Source organism: Chiloscyllium plagiosum, unplaced genomic scaffold (assembly GCF_037043375.1).
Source record: "Chiloscyllium plagiosum isolate Xiang-an unplaced genomic scaffold, Cpla_swu_hap1 HiC_scaffold_17, whole genome shotgun sequence".
Classification (NCBI taxonomy): domain Eukaryota; kingdom Metazoa; phylum Chordata; class Chondrichthyes; order Orectolobiformes; family Hemiscylliidae; genus Chiloscyllium; species Chiloscyllium plagiosum.
This window is the reverse complement of record NW_028270155.1, coordinates 64,444,803-64,464,576: the sequence shown is the minus strand read 5'-3', so window position 1 is coordinate 64,464,576 and position 19,774 is coordinate 64,444,803. Positions and strand designations below refer to the sequence as shown.

The 19,774-nt window shown below is 43.8% G+C and overlaps 1 protein-coding gene across 1 annotated transcript in view; it reads right to left on the bottom strand.

Moving 5' to 3' along the window:
- Positions 1 to 426: 426 nt before the first annotated feature.
- The window catches only part of LOC148147395 (uncharacterized), a 61,227-nt gene continuing 41,879 nt past the window's right edge, over positions 427 to 19,774 (bottom strand). Inside the window, exons 6-7 of the mRNA XM_087996011.1 lie at positions 4,067 to 4,195; positions 427 to 1,903 (exon numbers count right to left, since the gene is read on the bottom strand). Coding sequence (XP_087852137.1) covers positions 1,703 to 1,903; positions 4,067 to 4,195 — 330 coding nt within the window. The 3' untranslated portion in view covers positions 427 to 1,702. The remainder of the gene's footprint in view (positions 1,904 to 4,066; positions 4,196 to 19,774) is intronic.

The window sequence follows — 19,774 nt, the reverse complement described above, 5'->3', positions numbered from 1 at the left end:
TCTCAAGAGCTATTTATCAACTGGGCAGCTTCATGCTATGTACCAAATGCAGGTAAATGCAGGGTTTAGTGCAATCTGGTGTTTGTTGGTCAGCATAGACATGACAGTCTGAAGCACTTGTTTCTGTGCTGTATGCCTCTATGGCACTAGATACAGAGATTGAGGTAACACCAATTGATGGTGATTGGGTGCAAATTTCAAATTCAATTCAATGACTCAGAAGATGCTGCAGGAGATTCACGAATATAAATTGGGTTTGTACAGGAATTGTACTGTGAGGCAAGGATGAGTTTAGAAGGACAGATTTGAATCCTACAGCCTAGGATTCTGAGGAATTGGAGGAGGAATGCTTAGCTGGAAAAGTTTTACTTTGAGGGGCCATCTGTTGTTGTACTGTCTTCTGCGTTCAACCTATTGTTGTGTCAGGTCACCATGATGAAGGTGTTTGAGATGTTGAAGGATTTAGATGGAGTACATGAAGAGAAACTGTTTTCCATGACTGGACTAGGGCCCAGATTGAAATTGTTTGAAAAAGAGCAGGAATGACATGGCGGTAATCGATTTTAAGCACTCCCTGGTGGAGTTTTGAAATGCATGACCTGATCAAACGGTGTTTACACCTTCAAGGTACAGTGGCATAAATCTAGCTGTCCACAAGAGGGACAGCAGGGAGGGACAGACCGAATGAGTAAGAAGTCACACCATTAAACAGTCATTTGACCTGGAAAATACATCAGCCTGCACTGAACAGTTGTCTTAAAACCAGTTAGAAAGAAGGGATTTAGCAGGAGCTGTTGCCCTCGCTTGTGACCCCTGAAGATATGATTATCACAAACACAGGGCAGAATCTCAAAGTACTGTGGACACTTTTACATTGTTATTCCAACGTGCGCTTTTTAAAGAAGGGTTGATGCAGCCAAAAATGGAGGTAACTTAAATGGCTGTCTAGATATTAAGAGGCCCATGAAATTTCACGCGTACAGATGTAAAGGGAAATTCAAACAACTGCTATCGACGGGGTGGAGAGATAAACCAAAGCAGACTGGACTGGGATGGTTTGTGACTACAAAGATAATGAGGGTCTGACAATCCCCTGTTCACCAGCAACCCACCCCATCTTCTTCCTTTTTACTATCCAAGCTTATGACCACTTAACGCAGAGTGCACTGGGGAGCTGCTGGTATCTGCACTGAGAAACAGCCGAAAGTCTGGGGAGAGTGTTTACAAAGTCTGCCTGTAGAAGGCAGCAGGGATACAGATAAAACTGTCACATTGAAGGAAGCTTTTATTTTGTATCAGTGGGATACTGACTAGTTCCGTACCCAGCACAAAGTTTGGGAAATTACACGAGGTTTCAGACTGTTGGTTTCTCTGTTGCTATAAATGTAAATTTATTGCCCGACTGTATCTTTGCTGCTCCTGATTAAATGTCCTTTTTATTCTGGTAAACTAGCTAGCTTAGGGAAGCCATCCTCATCCCAAGAAGCCCTCTGTTCTTGCAGACCGTTTCGCCAGTCAGCTTTTGCCTTTTAGCTATATGACAATTTGTATCGCATTCTTCAAAGCCAAGGCACCGGTAACAAAATTGACAATGGCAATTGGGACATAATACATCTGGGAAGCCATTTAGACAATGCTGTATTAATGTCTCACAGTTGGGGCAGGCCCGAACTGTGGGACACCCATACACTTCACTAGCTTTCTATTTGATTGTATCGCAACTCAGAAGCAGAGCTGTCAGACTGCAGGATTTATTACCACAGCTATCACTCTGCACAGCAGCATTCTTCCACTCCCCCCAGCAATACTTAAAAGGTTTTCCTGATTTCTCTGAGCAAGGCAGACAGTGTACACACAGCTTCTCCGGATCCATCCTCTGTACGTAGAGACGGCAGGTTGGGCACTGAGGAACAAAGTGAGAATTTGTGACACAAGTGGGCATGTACATTGTAAGAATATGAATTCAGATGTGAAAAATAGAGAATGCTATCATTTACATTTTCTCCTGATATTTCCTGTTACTCCACATTAACCTTAACTCTGATTTTGCAATAACTGGTTGCAGATATCTCTGCGAATTGAGTTATTTATTCATAATATCGTTGTAACAGGAGCTGCCTAATCAGCCCATTATAGTTGCTCTAACATTCAATTAGATCATGACTGAAGAATGAAAATTAATTAATCTCAGTCTTAACTGTCCCAATTGTCCAAGCATCAATGGTCTTTTGAGAGAGAATATTCTGAATTTCTATTCAACTTAAAAATTTACATTCTTTAAAACTTCCTGAAACTCCAGTCTCAAGCTCATTATGTTTCACAATGAACTCCTTTGACCTGTTGTTATGGCTTACAAATTCATGATCAAAGTTTGCCGTAATTAAAGTATGCTTTCTTCATTCTTTTATAGTCAGTATTACTCAGCTGACTCCCCTTTTATCTCCGAACATGCTATCAGTTCAGTAATTGCTAACTGTTCCATAATTGCAATTGTTGCTGGCTTTATGCTAATTATCAAGGATGGATCCAATCCATTTAGTTTAGCATCCTAGTTATTTAAAAGCTGTGTGAGCAGATGCTCATGGAATGGATGTTTGTGGAATTAGGTCACAAGCGTCACACAATGAGCTGCTTATGTTACTGCATCAAGTCCCTCTGTGATTACTGTGCCCAGCCTCCTCCTCAGAGCTATCTAACTTACACACTGCCCATTTCTCCTGGTCCTTTCTTGTCTGATCTGACTGGCCAGTGATAAGACCTTTCCATCAGTGATTTCACACAAAATGTGACCAGCTTCCTCTAAACGAGTTTGGTTCAGAGAAAACTACATAAAATTCTGTGAATGAAATGTGGATCCAAGAAGGTCACAAAATAGTGGGGCAGAAACAGGCCATTTTGCCCATTGACTCTGCTGTCCCCTTGAATGAGATGATTGGCTGATCTGACCATCCTCAACTCCGCCCTCCTGCCTTTTCTTCATAAATTCTTGATTCCCTTACAGATCAAACATCTGTCTATCTCAACCTCGAAGATGCTGAATGACCCAACCTCTATAGCCCTCTGCAATAAGAATTCCACATATTCAGTATCCTCTGACAGAAAAAAGTCCCTCCTCATCTTTGTCTTAAAACAATGACCCTTCTTCTGAGATTATGCCCTCTGATCCTAGACTCTCCCACAAAGAGAAACAAACTATCCTGTTAAGTTCCATAAGAATCTTATATGTTTCACTAAAGTTGTCTCTCATTCTTCAATATTCCAATGAGTACAGGCCCAGCCTAAAGGGATTCTATTCTATGATTCTCTGGTATCGTTGGTAGTACATTAGTATGGATAGAGGATTGTCTAACAAATAGGAAACATACAGTTGGGATGGGGAGGGCATAACTAATGGAGTTCCCCAGAGATGAGTGCTGCGGCCACAATTATTTACAGTCTAGATTAGAGTAGTGCTGGAAAAGCATAGAAGTTCAGGCAGCATTGAGGACCAGGAAAATTGACATTTCGGGCAAAAGTCCTAATCTGGACTCTGATCTCCAGCATCCGCAGTCCTCACTTTCACCTAGCAATTATTTACAGTTTATATGAATGACTTGGATGAGGGAAGTGAATGTATAATAGCCATGTTTGTAGGTGACACAAAAATAGATGGGGAGGCAATGAAGATGATACAAAGAGTCTGCAGAGATAATACTACATGCAGTTTTATTTGACTTTTGTCATGAAAAGAGCAATGTTTGGAGGAACACATTTACACGGATATTGTGCATTGTGACTTGCCTTAATCCTGGGAACTCTGCTGTGTTTTCAGCTCAGAGACAGAAGCCTTTAAACTTAAACAGTAACCTTGGGATGAGATAGCTGACCCCGTTATCCAGTGTAAAGTAGGCCGTAGGCCATAACATTCTACAAACTGGCTCAGTTAACTTCAACAAACATGTCAAAAGACATCAATATTTTGAATCAAACGTTTGTAATCCCATTGATTTGTATACAAAGAAATTACTCAATTCTAAATCATTCATGAGAAAATGCAGAAATCAAAAGCCCAAAACACTCAGGTTACCTTTTTGTACGACTCTGCTTTGGGTTTTATTATCCTGCGAAGTTGTGCCTCATACGACTGCACAATGTTCCGTACTTCCTGCCATGGCCACTCCTTTGCACACTTCGGGCAATTAAATGTGAAGCCACCCTGCAAAGGGAACCAATTCCTGTGGTGAAACTTATTCCCAGCTCATAGAGTCCCCAGACAGTCAGAAGTGGAAAGCCACCAGATCACAGAGTCTTGTGACAATCTGTGTGAGCATCACTTACAAAGTTACATCACTTACATCACTGACACACTCTTAAAAGTAGGAGAGCGTGCAGTATTCAGGCAAATCAGAGTTTCACCTTTGTAAAGAAAATTCCAGATGCCAGAAATTCGTACTTGTAGGTGAGAAGCTGGAATTTGGAACTGCATGGACTTTACTGTGTAGAAGAGAGACTTATCATATGATTTCTTGGGAAATGAACAGTTAAAGAGTCAAAGAGAAGGTGGTTTACTCGTTGTTTACAAAAGCCAACTGACTTTGGAAAGAGTGTCCTGCAAAGCCTTTGAGATGAGATAAGAGATGGGATTTCTAGCTTAATTGCTGGCAAACAGATTTAGAGAAAGCAAATAAAGACAATATACCACAGATCTGAAATAAAAACACTGGTGCTCTGACAAAGAGTTTGATTGAACTGAAACATTAACTGTGTTTGTCTCTCCACAGATATTGGAATCTAATGGAACCGTTCATGTAATTTACCTATAAAATACATTAAAAGATAAAATCGAGCTGTGCAATTTAGGTGAGTCGTTCAGAATTCTTACATAAGACCATCAGATATAGGAGCAAAATTAGACCATTCGGCCCATCAAGTCTGCTCCACCATTCAATCAAGGCTGATATATTTCTCAACCCCATTTTCCCCGTATTCTTGGACCCTCTTGTGAGTCATGAACCTATCTATCTGTGTCTTAAATACAACGGCTTTGCCTTCACAGCCTTCTTCAGCAGTGAGTTCCACAGATTCACCACTTACTGGTTGAAGAAATTTCTCCACACCTCAGTTATCGAACAAAGGCAAGATCACTCGTAGCATATCTCCCACTGCAGTCATTTTCTGCTTCTAACAGTAATGTGGGATTGCTTACCTTTAATGGGACAGCTGGAGAAATGTAAGTTTGAAGGAAGGATAAATTAATCTTCAATTAAACAGCTCCCTTCACCTTCTCAAGAAGTTAACTTTATTCCTGTATCTGGTGTATTTTTGCAACGTTATTACAAAATGTTCAAAATTTCCTATAGCTGACCAGGAATCCAACACCATGTTAGGAACATTAGACTAGACATTCAGCCCCCTTAAGCCTGCTGTGCCATCATAGATCACGACTCATCATCTAATTTGACACCATACTCCTGTGTCATGCTCATATCCTTTGTAGTAATTAGTAACTAGAAATCTATCAGATTTCTTCTGAATGTACTTAATGACTGAGCTTCCACAGTCCTCTGGGTTAGAGAATTCCAAATATTCCCTCTGAGCAAAGAGGTTTCTCCTCATCTCAGTCCTGAACGGTTTGCCTTTTATATGATTCTGGATCAGTGGTGCTGGAAGAGCACAGCAATTCAGGCAGCATCAGACGAGCAGCAAAATCGACGTTTCGGGCAAAAGCCCTTCATCAGGATACCTGATGAAGGGCTTTTGCCCGAAACGTCGATTTTGCTGCTCGTCGGATGCTGCCTGAATTGCTGTGCTCTTCCAGCACCACTGATCCAGAATCTGGTTTCCAGCATCTGCAGTCATTGTTTTTACCTTGCCTTATATATGAGTCCATAGCTGCTGATTTTAGACCCCAGGGCCAGGGAAACATAATTTCCGCATTTACTCTGTCTCTCCCTTTAAGAATTTTGTAAGTTTCTAACAGATCGCTGTATTGACTGTGGCAAGGTCAGCTAGGTGGATCTCGTAGAATATGAGCTCCCTGATTGGGTCTGTTAACCTGGTCCAATCAGGAAGACCTCGCTGACAGATATAAGCAGGAGGGTCAGGGGTTCTGTGCACTCAGAGCTGGTTCAAAGGGACTCTCCATGTGTGAATAAAGAATGACTTGGTGATAGTATACTTGCTTCTGAGAAATTATTTCAGTGATGACAACAGTAGAGCAGAGTCCTGAAGAGATTCACTTGCATCAGGCGTCTTGAGTTGGGGTCAGCATTTCTGGCATCGTGCTGCTCGTTGGGAAGTTTGACTCATTCAATCCTGCCGTTGAAACTGGGACCAGGATGTGGAAAGAATACAATTTTTTTTTCTGAGCAATTATCTTGGGGCAGTTGAAAAAGGAATGAGTAATTCTCCTGACAGCCAGTGGACCTGCAGACTTTCCGTTTATTAGGAGCCTGACTTTCCCCGAGGCACCAGATACTAAAACGTTTCAAGACTCTATGACTCTAAGAGTAGACAGATTTAGTTAATGAATATTGTGGTCCTAAGCCTCCTCTAATTCTGAGGGGCTATCAATTCTTGTCAAGAACCAGGGGAATCTGTATCAGGATTTTTGACTAGATTAAGATGACAGGCACAGGCATATGACTTTGGTCTAACCCTTAATGAGATGCTGAGAGACTGTTTGGTTTAGTGGGCTTTATGATGTGACCTTACAAAAGCACTGACTAGCTGAAGCCCAACAGGACTTCAACCAGGCACTACAACTGGCTTTGTGGTTAGAAAATGCAGCAAGTGGAGCTGGAGTTACAGGGTATGTTGGTGGAAGTGGACAGCCTCACCAGGCCGACTGAGCTTGGGAACACCACATGAGGGAAGGCCATTGCACAGCCTCACTCAGGACATATCCTGAACAGAGGGACCCTTGGACAGCCCACAGCAAAACCCCAAAACAAAGCCAAGCCTCGGACAAATGGTTAAAAGTTTCTGCAGGATCCGGGTGCACAAGCCATTGTAGTTACTGCCAGTGTTTGGACTTGAGAAAGCAGAAAGGTCCCACTAAAACTGAATTGAGTAAGATAACTCATAGACCAGTATCCAGGAGAATGCACATCCTGGAAAGCCCACCTACATCTGGTTTGAAACAGTTAAATTGCTTAGTAACATCCAAATCGGAGCCAATCAAAACGCACGTCTGGTTAAATGGTCACCTGGATCTAATGGAGGTCAACACTGGTGCAACTGTCTCAGTGATCACAGAACCAGTCTTTAACAAAATTCCCTCTGGACTCCAACCCTTAAGTTTGTGCAAGACCTCGGTAGATTGAAAACCTATACCGTTACAGATTAAGGTTACGACTTTGGTTCTGATTCTTATGAGAAGCAGCTCTCACTGATTGTAGTAAAAGGCTTGAGTTAAAGCTTAACAGGACAAAATTGGTTGAGAAAGATTCAACTTGATTGGCTTAACATTTTCGATTAGAAAATGGCTGCCTGAGTGAAGTCCTAATTAAATGCACAGTCATTTTTCAGGAAGGTCTGGGGACTATCAAAGGGGCCAAAGCCTTGTGACATGTTGACCAGGAAGCAATTCCACAATTCTGTATAGCCCGCCCGGTGCCATTTGCATTATGGAAAAAGTGGAGGCAGGAATCAGGAAGTTGGAAAGTGAAGGAATCATCAAACCAGTCCCGTTTGCGGAATGGGCATAACCTTTCATACCGATTGTGAATTCCGATGGATTGGTTCACCATTATGGGGATTTCAAACAAATGGTGAACTGCTTTATGCAGCTGGATAAATAGGCAATCCCACAATCCTTCAGTCATCAACAAAGGTTCTTCTTACATACAGTAGTGAATGTTAATATTCTATCCAAGAGAATAAGCTCCCTAAGATCTGTAGACATAGTTTCATTTCCTAATTTAAAAGTTAAAAATCACACTACACCAGGTTATAGTCCAAGCTTTTGGAGCGCTGTTCCTTCGTCAGGTGACTAGTGGGGCGGGGTCATAGCACACAAAATTTATAATAAACATCTTCATCATCATCATCATCATCTCCTAATTCTCTTATACACCTGTCAAAATTACTTTGCTAAATTCATTGTGATCTTGTCCCAGCTGTTTCTTAAAATTTGAAGTCTTTTGAAGCCTGCCAGCACTAACTAATCTGCACGTAACTGGTAGATTGGTTTTACAATGACCTTAAATGTAAGCCTTCTTCTGACAGTGAAACATCAATTTCTCGTGCCTTATCTGTGAGCATATCTGCGCTGGCATTGTCCAGGTGCCCTCTGGACAATTCATATGTCTCTATTTCCTCAAAGGATATGAAGAATACCTCCATATCCTTCTCCGCAAACTTTGGCAGGACCTTTACAAACATAAATATTTCCTGACTGGACTTTCAATTATGCCTCAGGTTAGTCTGATCAGAGCCAGCACCAGTATCTGAAGTGTCTTCTTTTACACAAATCATTCTAAGCTGATACACATGCTCCCTGTCTTTCTCTTTATCTCTGGTCATCCATTTCTTTTCCTTTGCAATTCTAACATTTAACATTGCCATTGCCTCCCCCAGTGTAAATAACACAAAAGTGGAAATGGGTATTAGATGTCTAATTTTTCTCATTTCCATTTCTTTGTATTTTTCTTCCCTCTGGAATTCCATCTCCAGCATTTTTATTTCAAGTTGCTTTCATTTCTCCTCCTGCCCAAGCTGTTTCAACCACTTTGCGTGCGAGCAGCAGCTAAGGTAAGACAGTTTGTTTTAAAATTACTTACCGGTAGCGGGCAGCGGTGTTTTTTTCTCTCTTTACAGAAAGAGCGGGAGCAGCAGGGGGAAGTGACGAAGACCAGAGGGGCAGCCGGGTAGGTTTTTTTTCCCTTTAAAAGCGCGCAGGAGATGAACCCGAGGCACTACAGAGGTAGTGTCTCCCACCCGCCCTCCTCCTCTAACCTAAATAATAAGACCTGTTGTGGTAAGTAGGTAAGTGCTGCATTTTGCTTGTTGTATTCTTTAGACCCAGTTTTTTTTAAAAAAAGGATACTTTCAGAGGGAAGGCAGTGAAGGCATGTTTGAGGTGAGGGATGCCATGGTCGTTCCTGCTGATTACACTTGCAGGAAGTGCACCCATCTCCAGCTCCTCCAAGACCGTGTTAGGGAACTGGAGCTGGAGTTGGATGAACTTAGGATAATTCGGGAGGCAGAGGGGGTCATAGATCGGAGCTTTAGGGAAGTAGTAACTCCAAAGATGGCAGATAGATAGGTGACAGTGAGGGGGACTGGGAGGAAGCAGCCAGTGCAGGGACCCCCTGCGGCCGTTCCCCTCAAGAACAAGTATACCGTTTTGGATACTTGTGGGGGGGATGACTTACCAGGGGTAAGTAACGGGGCTCAGGCCTCTGGCACGGAGCCTGTCCCCGTTACTCAGAAGGGAAGGGTGGAGAAGAGCAGAGCAATAGTAATTGGGGACTCGATAGTTCGGGGCACAGATAGGTGGTTTTGTGGGAACGAGAGAGACTCACGTTTGGTATGTTGCCTCCCAGGTGCAAGGGTACGTGATGTCTCTGATCGTATTTTCCGGGTCCTTAAGGGGGAGGGGGAGCAGCCCGAAGTCGTGGTCCACATTGGCCCCAATGACATAGGTAGGAGGAGCACTGAGGATGTTAGGCAGGCTTTCAGGGAGCTAGGTTGGAAGCTCAAAGTTAGAACAAACAGAGTTGTTGTCTCTGGTTTGTTACCCGTGCCACGTGATAGAGAGTCGAGGAATAGGGAGAGAGAATAGTTAAATGCGTGGCTACAGGGATGGTGCAGGAGGGAGGGATTCCGGTATTTGGATAACTGGGGTTCTTTCTGGGGAAGGTGGGACCTCTATAAACAGGATGGTCTGCACCTGAACCTGAGGGGCACCAGTATCCTTGGTAGGAGGTTTGCTAGTGCTCTTGGGGGGGGGTTTAAACTAACTCTGCAGGGGCATGGGAACCCAGACTGTAGCTTTAGGGTGCAGGACCTGGAGTGTAGGGAGGTTAGGAACATGGCATCAATTTCAAAGGAGGATGTCTGTAAACAGAAAAGTGGCTTGAAGTGTGTATACTTCAATGCAAGAAGTATACGAAATAAGGTAGGTGAACTTGCAGCGTGGGTTGGTACCTGGGATTTCGATGTTGTGGCTATTACGGAGACATGGGTAGAACAGGGACAGGATTGGCTGTTGCAGGTTCCAGGGTTTAAATGTTTTAGTAGCGTCAGAGGTGGGGGTAAAAGAGGGGGAGGTGTGGCATTGCTTGTCAAAGATAGTATTACAGCTGTGGAAAGGACGATGGATGAAGACTCGCCATCTGAGGTAGTTTGGGCTGAGGTTAGGAATAGGAAAGGTGAGGTCACCCTGTTAGGAGTTTTTTACAGGCCTCCTAATAGTCCTAGAAACATAGAAGAAAGGATTGCGAGGATGATTCAGGAGAAGAGTGAAAGTAATAGGGTGGTTGTTATGGGGACTTTAACTTTCCTGATATTGATTGGGAAAGCTATAGCTCAAGTTCGTTAGATGGGTCAGTGTTTGTCCAATGTGTGCAGGAGGGTTTCCTGACACAATATGTAGATAGGCCAACAAGAGGTGAGGCCATACTGGATTTGGTTCTGGGTAACGAACCAGGCCAGGTGTTAGAATTAGAGGTAGGTGAGTACTTTGGGGACAGTGACCAGAATTCGGTGACTTTTACTCTAGTGATGGAGAGGGATAAGTGTGCACTACAGGGCAAGAGTTATAGCTGGGGGCAGGGAAATTATGATGCGGTGAGGCATGACTTAGGATGTGTGGCTTGGAAAAGTAGGCTTCAAGGCAAGGGCGTAATTGATATGTGGAGCTTGTTCAAGGAGCAACTATTGAGTGTCCTTGATAAGTATGTACCCGTCAGGCAGGGAGGAAAGGGTCATGTGAGGGAGCCGTGGTTTAATAAGGAATTGGAATCCCTTGTTAAATGGAAGAGGGCGGCCTATGTAAAGATTAGATTAGATTAGATTAGATTACAGTGTGGAAACAGGCCCTTTGGCCCAACAAGTCCACACCGACCCGCCGAAGCGAAACCCACCCATACCCCTACATTTACCCCTTACCTAACACTATGGACAATTCAGTATGGCCAATTCACCTGACCCTGCACATCTTTTGGACTGTGGGAGGAAACCGGAGCACCCGGAGGAAACCCACGCAGACACGGGGAGAACGTGCAAACTCCACACAGTCAGTCGCCTGAGGCGGGAATTGAACCCGGGTCTCTGGCGCTGTGAGGCAGCAGTGCTAACCACTGTGCCACCGTGCTGCCCACAGGCGTGAAGGTTCAATTGGGGCGATTGAGAGTTATAAGGTAGCCAGGAGGGACCTGAAGAGAGAGCTAAGAGCAGCAAGGAGGGGACATGAAAGGTCCTTAGTTGGTAGGATTAGGGAAAACCCTAAGGCTTTCTATAGGTATGTCAGGAATAAAAGAATGACTAGGGTAGGAATAGGTCCAGTCAAGGATAGTAGTGGGAAGTTGCGTGCGGAGGCTAAAGAGATTGGGGAGACACTGAATGAATACTTTTCGTCAGTATTCAATCAGGAACAGGACATTGTTGTCAATGTGAATACTGAGTCACAATTAAGTAGAATGGATGGCTTTGAGGTATGTAGAGAAGAGGTGTTGGAAATTCTGGAAAGGGTGAAAATAGATAAGTCCCCTGGGCCTGATGGCATTTATCCTAGGATTCTCTGGGAAGCAAGGGAGGAGATTGCAGAGCCATTGGCCTTGATTTTTATGTCCTCCTTGTCTACAGGAGTAGTGCCAGAAGATTGGAGGCTAGCAAATGTGGTTCCCTTGTTCAAGAAGGGGAGTAGGGATAACCCTAGTAACTATAGGCCGGTGAGTCTCACTTCTGTTGTGGGCAAAATCTTAGAGAGAATTGTAAGGGATAGGATTTATGAACATCTGGATAGGAATAATGTGATCAAGGATAGTCAGCATGGTTTTGTGAAGGGCAGGTCGTGCCTCACAAACCTTATTGAATTCTTTGAGAAGGTGACTAAGGAGGTGGACGAGGGGAAAGCGGTAGATGTGGTGTATATGGATTTTAGTAAGGCATTTGATAAGGTTCCCCATGGTAGACTACTGCAAAAAATACGGAGGTATGGCATTGAGGGTGAGTTGGAGGTTTGGATTAGGAGTTGGCTGGCCGGAAGAAGACAGAGGGTAGTAGTTGATGGCAAAGGTTCATCTTGGAGTGCCGTCACTAGCGGTGTTCTGCAAGGATCTGATTTGGGACCATTGCTGTTTGTCATTTTTATAAATGACCTGGAGGAGGGGTTAGAAGGTTGGGTGAGCAAGTTTGCGGATGATACAAAAGTCGGAGGAGTTGTAGACAGTGAGGAAGGACGTGGCAGGTTACAGCGGGATATAGATAAGCTGCAGAACTGGGCAGAAAGGTGGCAAATGGAGTTCAATGTAGCTCAGTGTGAGGTGATTCACTTTGGTAAGAGTAACAAAAAGATGGGGTACTGGGCTAATGTTCGGATACTTGGTAGTGTGGATGAGCAGAGGGATCTTGGTGTCCATGTACACAGATCTTTGAAAGTTGCCACCCAGGTAAATAGTGCGGTGAAGAAGGCATATGGCGTACTGGCTTTTATTGGTAGAGGAATTGAGTTCCAGAGTACTGAGGTCATGTTGCAGTTGTATAAGACTCTGGTGCGGCCGCATCTGGAGTATTGTGTGCAGTTTTGGTCGCCATACTATAGGAAGGATGTGGAGGCACTGGAACGGGTGCAGAGGGGGTTTACCAGGATGTTGCCTGGTATGGTAGAAGGATCGTATGAGGAAAGGCTGAGGCACTTGGGGTTGTTTTCATTGGGGTAAAGGTTTAGGGGTGACTTGATAGAGGTGTACAAGATGATTAGGGGTTTAGATAGGGTCGACAGTGAGAATCTTTTTCCACCTATGGAGTCAGCTATTACAAGGGGGCATAGCTTTAAATTAAGGGGGGGTAGGTATAGGACAGATGTTAGGGGTAGGTTCTTTACTCAGCGAGTCGTGAGTTCGTGGAATGCCCTGCCAGTAGCAGTGGTGGACTCTCCCTCATTATGGGCATTTAAGCAGGCATTGGATAGGCATATGGAGGATAGTGGGCTAGTGTAGGTTAAGTGGGCTTGGATCGGCGCAACATCGAGGGCCGAAGGGCCTGTACTGCGCTGTATTCTTCTATGTTCTATGTTCTATAACTGAATATCACCAGATTCCAGTGTTTCACTATCCAGAGAATAGATATATTTCTGGTAGCTCCAAATGCTGAGCTATTATTCAAATGTCTTCTTAGCCTTAGCAAGCAAAGCTACCCCCAACTTGCCTGCCATTGTAAGTAACCTGGTTTTCATCAGTTCACTCACCAGTGCCAAGGACAACTCTGCCACCCTGGCCATTTCCAGTTCTATTTCTTATTTAGAGTACAGAGCCTGATGTTTTCTGTATCTTTATCATTCACTAATACCACATCTAAATTCTTGAGGTCTCTCTTTCACTATAATCCGTCCAAAAACCCCTCATCTCTAGTTTTGCCCAACTTGGGAATGTGCTTGATTCTCAAGCCCCACTACTCCCATGTCATCACAAAAGATAATGGTCCAATCAAAGCACATAAAGCCCCCAGTTTACCTATCTGTTGGAATCAGTGAAAGAAAACACTAAATAAGTTTGTGTACTTAACAAAGACAACTATTAATTACAAGTAAGCACATTCTAATCACAAGAAAACAGCCATAAACTATCACCACTATTTGTTAAATTCTTACCTCATTTTAAAATGCCCACACACATATAGACAGACATAGACAAACAACAAAACCATTGGGTTTATGGGTAAATGGAAAAATAGGAAACACAGCTCATTAGCACCAGGCCCACAAGGTTCACTGAGTCAACAAGTGTGGCACTGGAAAAGCACAGCAGGTCAGGCAGCATCCGAGTAGCAGTAGCGTCGACGTTTCAGGCATAAGCCCTTCATCAGGAATGAAGGCTGTGGGCAGGAGGCCCAAGGGTGATGAGAAGGGGAGGTGGGACTGAGGGGAAGGTAGCATGGAAGGTGATAGGTAGATGAAGGTAAGGGGTGATGATGATAGGTTGGAGCATAGGGTGGAATGGATACATGGAAAGGATGATGGACAGGTAGGACAGTTCAAGAAGACGGTGCCAAGTTGGAGGATTGGATCTGGCAGGGGAGATGAGATGAGATAATCAGCTCGGTTTGTCAGGGCTTTCTGTTCCTCGATTTAATTTACCAGTTTTCTTTTAAATTTCTTCACAGGATATTCATTAATTAGTACACTAACTGTAAAGCCTCTTGTTCCCAATCAGTGGTGCTCCTCAAATTGCTGGTTATTCTTCCCATTTGTAAAAAAACCCAAAATGTGACATAACACTTCAACCCTTCACCTGGCAGGGGAGATACCAGAATCAAGAGTTGAGCCTCGAGTCATCAGAGCCAGTGGAAATCATCGCTGGATCATGATTGGACATTGGAGGATTGTTTGGTTGTGCTGACCTGTTCTTGGTGGATCTTCATGCTGGCTTCGGCCTAACGCCAATTCAGGGACCAGCCAACCTCAGAGCTATGGCCTCAGCAGCCCTCGCAGCCCAGGCCAGGGCATTCGCAACACAGTTCAAGTGACTGTGAAGAAGGTGAAGGATCGTACACCTGTCGATCAGACTGTGTTTGTCAATAAGGTTTTGCTGAAGTGCTGTGGGTTTGATGCTTCGGGCAGGTACTATGAGTGAATCCATGAGGGAAGGCATCATCACCCTCATCTACAAGCGGAAGGGGGAGAGGGAGGAACACAAAAATTGGAGACCAATCTCATTGTTGAATGCGGATTACAAAATTCTGTCAAAGGTAATCGCCAACCGGGTCAGGTCTGAGATGAATTAATGTTCAGAGGTTTTGCACAATGTTGTGGTCTCTCCACTAAGGTATTCTCACCTTCAGATATTCAAGTTACTGCTGTGTCCTCAGGGATATCCAGGTCTTTATTTGGCAAAATTATTTGTGGATCTTCAAACAATGCTGTCTCTTGTCTTGGTTTACCTTGGACCCCGAGGCCCTTTCGAATTGGTCACATTTGCACGTGAATCTGCGCACGGACAGCGGATCCGAGCAGAAAACGGCGACGTCATCCATGTACAGGGAGGCCTTGACCTGCAGGCCCCCGCTGCCAGGAATAGTTACCTCTCTCAGGCTCGCATCCTTCCTGATGCGGGGGCCTCAAGAAAAGACAACAACTGATGTTTCTCCTCGGTTACATTAACTACTCTCCAATCCATAGAAACTGTTCCAGAGTTGACAGAATTATGGGAGATAACCTCGAGCACATCTGTTATTTCCAGAGCCACATTCTAAACCTCTCTGTGATGAAGGTTATCAGGCCCTGGGATTGATCTGCCTTTTCTCCGATCTGCTTCCCCAATACCATTTCCCTAAGAAGACTTCTTCCTTTCAATTCCTCCTTTCCATTTGTCCTTGTCCCCCATCTTTTGGGAAGTTGTATGTTTTCTTTCTTTGTGAAGACGGAACTAAAGTATGTCATTAATTGGTCTGCCACCTCTTTGTTTCCTATTATAGGTTCTCTTGTTCCTGACTGCAGGGGACCTTTATTCATGTTAATTAAGCCTTTTTCTCTTAACATACTCATTGAAGCTTCTACTATGAGCTTGTATGTTTCCTTTAAGATTACTCCCATACTCTGTTTTGCCCCTCTTAATCGGTCTCTATTTCTCCCGTTGCAAGGGCCAAAGGTCTTTCCAATCCTCTGGTCTTTGCTTTTCTGGCCAATTTGGATGTGCCTTCCTCAGGTTTAATACTCTCCCTAATTTCCCTTGTTAACCAGGGCGTTACACGGTTCCTGTTTTAATTTCATTCCAGAAATTAATACATTTTGCTGTTTGCTTGTGTAAATGTTTGTCATTGCCTAACCACTATCATCCCTTTAAATAACAATCCCCAAATTATCATGGTCAGCTTGTATCGCAGACCATCATAGTCTCTTTTATGTAAATTCAGGGCCACAGTCTCAAAAACAACGATATTCCTCTCCATCTTAATGAAGATTTTTACCCTCTTGTCGTCAGTCTTTCTGAACGGCCTATATCAAACTAGAGTCACAGAGTCACAGAGATATAGAGCATGGAAACAGACCCTTCGGTCCAACTCGTCCATGCCAACCAGATATCCCAACCCAATCTAGTCCCACCTGCCAACACCCGGCCCATATCCCTCCAAACCCTTCCTATTCATATACCCATCCAGATGACTTTTAAATGTTCCAATTGTACCAGCCTCCATCACTTCCTCTGGCATCACATTCCATACATGTACCACCCTCTGTGTGAAAAGGTTGCCTCTTAGGTCTCTTTAATATCTTTCCCCTCTCACCCTAAACCTATGTCCTCTAGTTCTAGACTCCCTGACCCCAGCGAAAATACTTTGTCTATTTATCCTGTTCATGTCCCACATGATTTTGTAAACCTCTATAAGGTCACCCCTCAGCCTCCGACACTTCAGGGAAAACAGCCCCAACCTATTCAACCTGGCAACATCCTTGTAAATCTTTTCCGAGCCATTTCAAGTTTCAGAACATCTTTCTGATAGGAAGGAGACCAGAATTGCATGCAATATTCCAACAGTGGCCGAACCAATGTCCTGTACTGTCGCAACATGACCTCTCAGCACCTGTACTCAATACTCAGACCAATAAAGGAAAGCATACCAAATGCCTTCTTCACTATCCTATCTACCTGCGACTCCACTTTCAAGGAGCTATGAACCTGCACTCCAAGGTCTCTTTGTTCAGCAACAGTCCAGAGGACCTTACCATTAAGTGTATAAGTCCTGCTAAGATTTGCTTTCCCAAAATGTAGCACCTCACATTTATCTAAATTAAACTCCATCTGCCACTTCTCAGCCCATTGCCCCATCTGATCAAGATCCCATTGTAATCTGAGGTAACCCTCTTTGCTGTCCACTACACCACCAATGTTGGTGTCATCTGCAAACTTACTAACTGTACCTCTTATGCTCACATCCAAATCATTTATATAAATGACAAAAAGTAGAGGGCCTTGTGGCACTCCAATGGTCAAAGGCTTCCAGTCTGAAAAACAACCCTCCACCGCCACCCTCTCTCTTCTACCTTTGAGCCAGTCCTGTATCCAAATGGCTAGTTCTCCCTGTATTCCATGAGATCTAACCTTGCTAATCAGTCTCCCATGGGGAACCTTGTCGAATTTTTTCTTTCTTCTTTCTTAACCAAAATCTCAATTTCTTTAGTCAGTCAGCATTCCCTATACTTACCAGCCTTTCCTTTTACCTTAACAGGAATATACTTTCTCTGGGCTGTCGTTATCTCATTTCTGAAGGCTTCCCATTTTCCAACCATCGCTTTACTTGCGAACATCTGTGCCCAATCAGCCTTTGAAAGTTCTTGCCTTAAACTGTCAAAATTCACCTTCCTCCAATTTAGAACTTCAACTTTTAGATCTGGTCTATCCGTTTCCATCACTCGTTTAAAACTAATAGAATTATGGTCGCTGGCCCCAAAGTGCTCCCCCACTGACACCTCAGTCACATGCCCTGCCTTATTTCCCAAGAGTACTTCAGGTTTTGCACCTTCTCTATTAGGTACATCCACATACTGAGTCAGAAAGTTGTCTTGTACACAATTAAGAAATTCCTCTCCATCTAAACCCTTAACACTTATGGCAGTCCCAGTCTATGTTTGGAAAGTTAAAGTCCCCAACCATAACCACCCGATTACAGAAGCTCCTCGACATACGAACGACACCGTTCACGAACAAATCGGTTTATGAACAGCATTGTACATAAACTTTTGCTTCAACATACGTACAAAATTCAAGGTACAAGCAGTTCATCTTTGGCGCGTGCGCAGTTCGTCTTTGGCGCGTGCGCTGTGAACATGGGAAAAATTGATTCAGTTTGCGAATTTTTCGGTTCGCGAACTGGGTCCCGGAACGGATTAAGTTCGTAAGTCGAGGTGTTACTGTATTCTTACAGATAACTGAGATCTCCTTACAAATTTGTTTCTCAATTTCCCTCTGAGTATTAGGGTGTCTATAATACAATCCCAATAAGGTGATCATCCCTTTCTTATTTCTCAGTTCCACCCAGATAACTTCCCTGGATGTATTTCTGGGAATATCCTACCTCAGTACAGCTGCAATGCTATCCCTTCTCAAAAACACCACTCCCCCTCCTCTCTTGTCTCCCGTTTTATCCTTCCTGTTACGTTTGCATCCTGGAACATTAAGCCAATCCTGTCCATCCCTGAGCCACGTTTGTGTAATTGCTATGATATCCCAGTCTCTTTTTCCTAACCCTGCCCTGAGTTCATCTGCCTTCCCTGTTAGGCCTCTTGCATTGAAATAAATGCAGTTTAATTTATCAGTCCTACCTTTTTCTCTGCTTTGCCCCTGCCTGCCCTGACTGTTTGACTCGCTTTTGTTCTCAACTGTACCAGTCTCAGATTGAAATATTTCCTCACTATCTCCCTGGGTCCCACTCCCTCATCTTACTAGTTTAAATCCTCCTCAGCAGCTCTAGCAAATCTTTCTGCCAGTATATTGGACCACTTCCAAGTTAGGTACAATCCATTCTTCTTCCAGGTCAATTCTACCCCAAAAGAGCTTCCAATGATCCAAAAATGTGAATCCTTCCCCCATACACCAGCTCCTCAGCCATGCATTCATCTGCTCTAACCTCCTATTCCTGCATCACTAGCTTGTAGCACTGGGAGTAATCCAGATATTACTACTCTCGAGGACCTCCTTTTTAAATTCCTGCCTAACTCTCTGTAATCTCCCTTCAGAATCTCAACCTTTTCCCTTCCTATGTCATTGGTTCCAATGTGTACATTGACCTCCTGCTGGCCCCTCTCCCCCTGCAGAACATTCTGCACCCTCTCTGAGACATCCTTGATCCTGGCACCAGGGAAGCAAAGCACCGTTCTGATTATTTTGCTGCTGGCCACAGAAACGTCTGTCTGTACCTCGGACTAGTGAGTCCCCGAAGGCAATCGATGACTTGGAACCTGACATACCTCCCATTACATTCGAGCCAGTCTCAATACTAGAAACTTGGCTGTTCGTGCTACGTTCCCCTGAGAATCCATCACACTCTACATTTCCGAAACAGCGTAATTGTTTGAAATGGGGATATCCACAGAAGACTCCTGCACTACCTGCCTAACCCTCTTACCTTTCCTGAACCCATCTGTGTGACTGTATCTGAGACTTTCCCCCCTTCCTATAACTGCTTCCATCACATCCTCTTGCTCTTGTAAATTCCTCTCCGATCCATTCGATCTGATAGGATTCACAACCAATGGCTTTTATTGCAGCTATAATCCTCAGTAACCCGTAAACTCTCCCTAAACTCCCACATCTGACAAGAAGAGCATATCACTCTACTAAGGGCCATTTTTGCTTCTTTCAATCTACAGACCCAGAAAATAGCACTGTCTTATTCCTCTACAAAACACTGCTCCAGGTTAAATTAATACTTATGGCTTATATATTAAATTTCATCAAGAGACATAGCTCAATAAAACACAATCAAGAAAGAATCCACTCTACTCATTACTGCAGACTTATTTTAAGGCCACTCTTAAACATCCCCTTATCTGTTTCTGTGCTATCACCTCTCCCAACAGGTTCCTCCAAGATCAGTTGTGAATTTCACTGTTTTTTTTGATTTTCCCAGACAC